General features: G+C 33.4%; 1 protein-coding gene across 1 annotated transcript; it reads left to right on the top strand.

The window, feature by feature from the left end:
- Positions 1–1409: 1409 nt before the first annotated feature.
- Positions 1410–1622, top strand: C922_01151 (hypothetical protein; the record flags this gene model as incomplete). Its single annotated transcript, XM_008816759.1, has 1 exon — positions 1410–1622. The coding sequence occupies one exon, from the start codon at positions 1410–1412 to the stop codon at positions 1620–1622; it is 213 nt and encodes a 70-aa protein (XP_008814981.1).
- Between the last annotated feature and the right edge of the window lie 1728 nt (positions 1623–3350).

Below are 3350 nucleotides of genomic sequence, written 5' to 3'. Positions count from 1 at the left end.
TCCCCCACCATGTAGAATTAAGTACGTAAATATATCTTTACACATAGATAGACGTAGAAATATATATGTCACAATTTCACTCTAATTTTACCGTAAAGAGTAGGGGCATTAGATTCCCTGGTTTTGTATTATATTGCACAATATTAGGAAAAATTTCCACCATTTGTTTTATCAACTTATTGGTGAACTATCCGCTGGATACTTTGTGTTTCATAAAAGTCTTATTTGTCGGTAGGATTAATTCTATACTAGCGTTGCTATTTTAACTTATGAAAGAGGGCATTCAATATTTAGTTTTTCTATTCTTATCCTTACATTGTCACTACTTTGTCGCTGCTTTTGTCACCGCTATTGCCGTGATCGGTGCTGACCACCCCAGTTGCCTGTCACCATGCATTGCAACATAATTCATAAGAGGAGATTTACTCGAAGCACAAATTAAAATTCGTTCGTCCCTTATGCTCATATTCATGCTAAAATGTATGAGTTACAAATTGCATATTTCTTTACCTATGAATTTGCAGGTTAACATTTTATAACTCTGAACGAGTTTGATTCTTTTAGCAGTTCATTCATTTTTTTTGTGAAATATTTTCCTGCGACGCTCTGTTAACGGCATAAAACAGAAGTCCTCCTATTAACTGAGTGCATGGGAGTCTTCCCCGTCTAAACTGTTTGAATTAGTGACTTACCTGTAAGAAATTATATACACATCAGCCGGTACGTTTTATTATACGCGATTATTTCTGAAGCGATTTGTCCTACCACAGCTTTATTTTCCGTTGCTGAGTTCATCCTCACTTTAGCAACTTTAAAAGCTCTTTTAATTAAAGAAGTGGCAGAAGAGGTAACCAAGTAAAATCGTAACAAGTTATACATATTTCCAAACTGTTAAGGATATCAAAATATATGTAGGCTGTCTGTCGACACGGAAATGATTGTATCAATGAAGTCCTTCACTGGGGAGGAAGTTAATTCTCCCTTTCTTGTAAAAGTTCTAACCATATCCCTGTTACTATGGATATGCCACCATTGCAATAATGTAATACATCAATAGAAACTGCTAGAAGCGCTGTTATTATTATCACTATTTTTGTCCTCATTTTTATTCATCTGGTGGAACAACCATTTTTTAATATGTCCTATGCATGGCCTCTTTTTTTTCTCCCCTTTGTTAGTATTCCTTTAATGATTCTTCAAGCGAAGTAAGCAGCCAAAAGAAGACAACAAATTTTAGAACGACGAACAAACCATTAGCTGCGTGTGCAGAAGGTTGAAGATTGGCTAGTGGCTAAAAATAAAAACGATGTGACAGATAAGGTAAAATGTATTGAAGAAATTTTGTGGCTCTGAAAAAACCAGCAGAATGTAGACAAAACTATAGAGAACCCCTTTTAGAAATAAAAGGAATGCTATCAGGATATGAAGATAATTCGTGGCCTAAAGTTGTCGGTGCAAGAGAAAAGCTATTAAATATGAAGAAATCATTCGCTAAAGATTTAGGCATCAGGGACTTAATGAGTAATGAAGGGAAGACTAAAGAAATTGACAGTAAGGAATTGATTAAACATATACCCAGCTATAAGGAGAATTGCCAGAAGAAAATTCGAGGGAGTAAATAGAAAATAACGGACTATAGGGATATATGTGAGGCACACATATCAGATGTAAGAAGGACAATGACGGATTATAGGGACTACTGTGAAGTTCAAATTCTAGGGGAAAGAAAAAAAGTTACCGATTATAAGAAGAATTGCGAAGCGCACATTTGAGGGTTCAGAGATAAAGGTGTCAGATTTTAAAAAATCATTCTATAATAACCGATTAGGAGCAAAAGATAAAAAAACGATATCGAACAGAAAGGGAAAATAGGACTAGTATAATGAAATTCCGTGCATAAAATAGGAACCGTCGGCAAATTAGGAACAGATAAGCAACATATCGGCGACCCAGGAGTGCATTATTAATGGAAGAAATGTTAATAATGGATAGTAAAAGAAAAACCCCGAGTAATGTGCTAGAGCCTCGATTTACACAACAATAGTGAGTAGGAGTCATTTCTTAGACGAGTAATGCAAATGGATAGGGGATTAACGGATATTATTACAACAAAAATTGTTAATTTGTGGAGTATTCAAGAGGGTCTATGGAGGGACAATCCTATTATTAACAGCAGGACATGTTTCTGGAATATTATTTAGCAGGAAGAAAGGCACGGTCAACATGTAAAAATTATTATAAGGGAAAAAGGGAAAAGAAGACTAATCGAGCATTCTCTTTTTTTAAGAACCACTTATGGACAATTAGAAAATAATTTACGTTCAGAAGAAATAGATAATTTAGCGAGGAAGAGAAAACAGAGGAGAATTATAGCCACAATATGACTATACGAAAATGTAATAATATTACCAGGGGATAGGAACCCTTAATGCCTGAACGATGTTAGGTTTAAATGTAGTACGTTATAATAAAGTTATCAAATATGTTTTTTCTTTTTTTTTTGTTGCTTTTTTGCCTTTTTTTTTTTTTTTTTTTTTTTTTTTTTGCTTTGTGCATTTTCCATTCTGTTAATGAAAAATGTGCTTGCATGATGTGTTACACATTAAATGCAAATAAAGTTAGGAGGAAAAGGAATTACGATTAGACTAAGACGAAAATAGTATGATAGCTACGTATATGTGAATAGACCAATACGTCTGCATATAACTAAGTTAGAAATAATTGGAATAATCTTAACTTAAAATATGTTTATTTTGTGTATAAACAAATGGTTTGTGTAGTTGAGGAGGAAATAAAAATTATTTAAAAACAATGCCTTTCTGTTCAGGTGAAAAAGGAAAAAAAAAAAAGAGCGTGATGTAAGGGAATGAAGCGTGAAGAGAACTGTAGATGAATACGGATGTGTTAAACAAACTGAATGAGCAGAATGTGTAAAATACGCAGAACATACGAATTAAGAAAAATACGAAAAAAATAGGAACCAAGCAAAATACGAAAAACATACAAGCTAAGGAAAATACGAAAAACATACGAAATAAGCAAAATATCTATGCTGTCACCTGTACAATGTGATAGGCAAAACCAATTTACCTTTTTTTTTAGGAGTGTTATTGGGCGAGATGAAAACTGTACTTTCTGTCTTTCCTCATTTTTGGAATTTTCCCCTGATTTTTTGGGATTTTTTTGGTCTAGTTCCTATTCTTCTTCCATGAAATACAAGTTTGCAAAATTAATTAACGAAACAATGTCAAGTATATCTTATTTTATAATTTTTTTTTTCTTTTATTTTCTCCCTTTTTTCTTTTCTCAATGGGGTTAAATCTTTCGAGACCTGGCCAACACTGTCGCGA

Source organism: Plasmodium inui (genome assembly GCF_000524495.1).
Source record: "Plasmodium inui San Antonio 1 unplaced genomic scaffold supercont1.4, whole genome shotgun sequence".
Lineage (NCBI taxonomy): Eukaryota > Apicomplexa > Aconoidasida > Haemosporida > Plasmodiidae > Plasmodium > Plasmodium inui.
The sequence above is the reverse complement of the archived record's forward strand: the minus strand, read 5'-3'. Positions and strand labels throughout refer to the sequence as shown.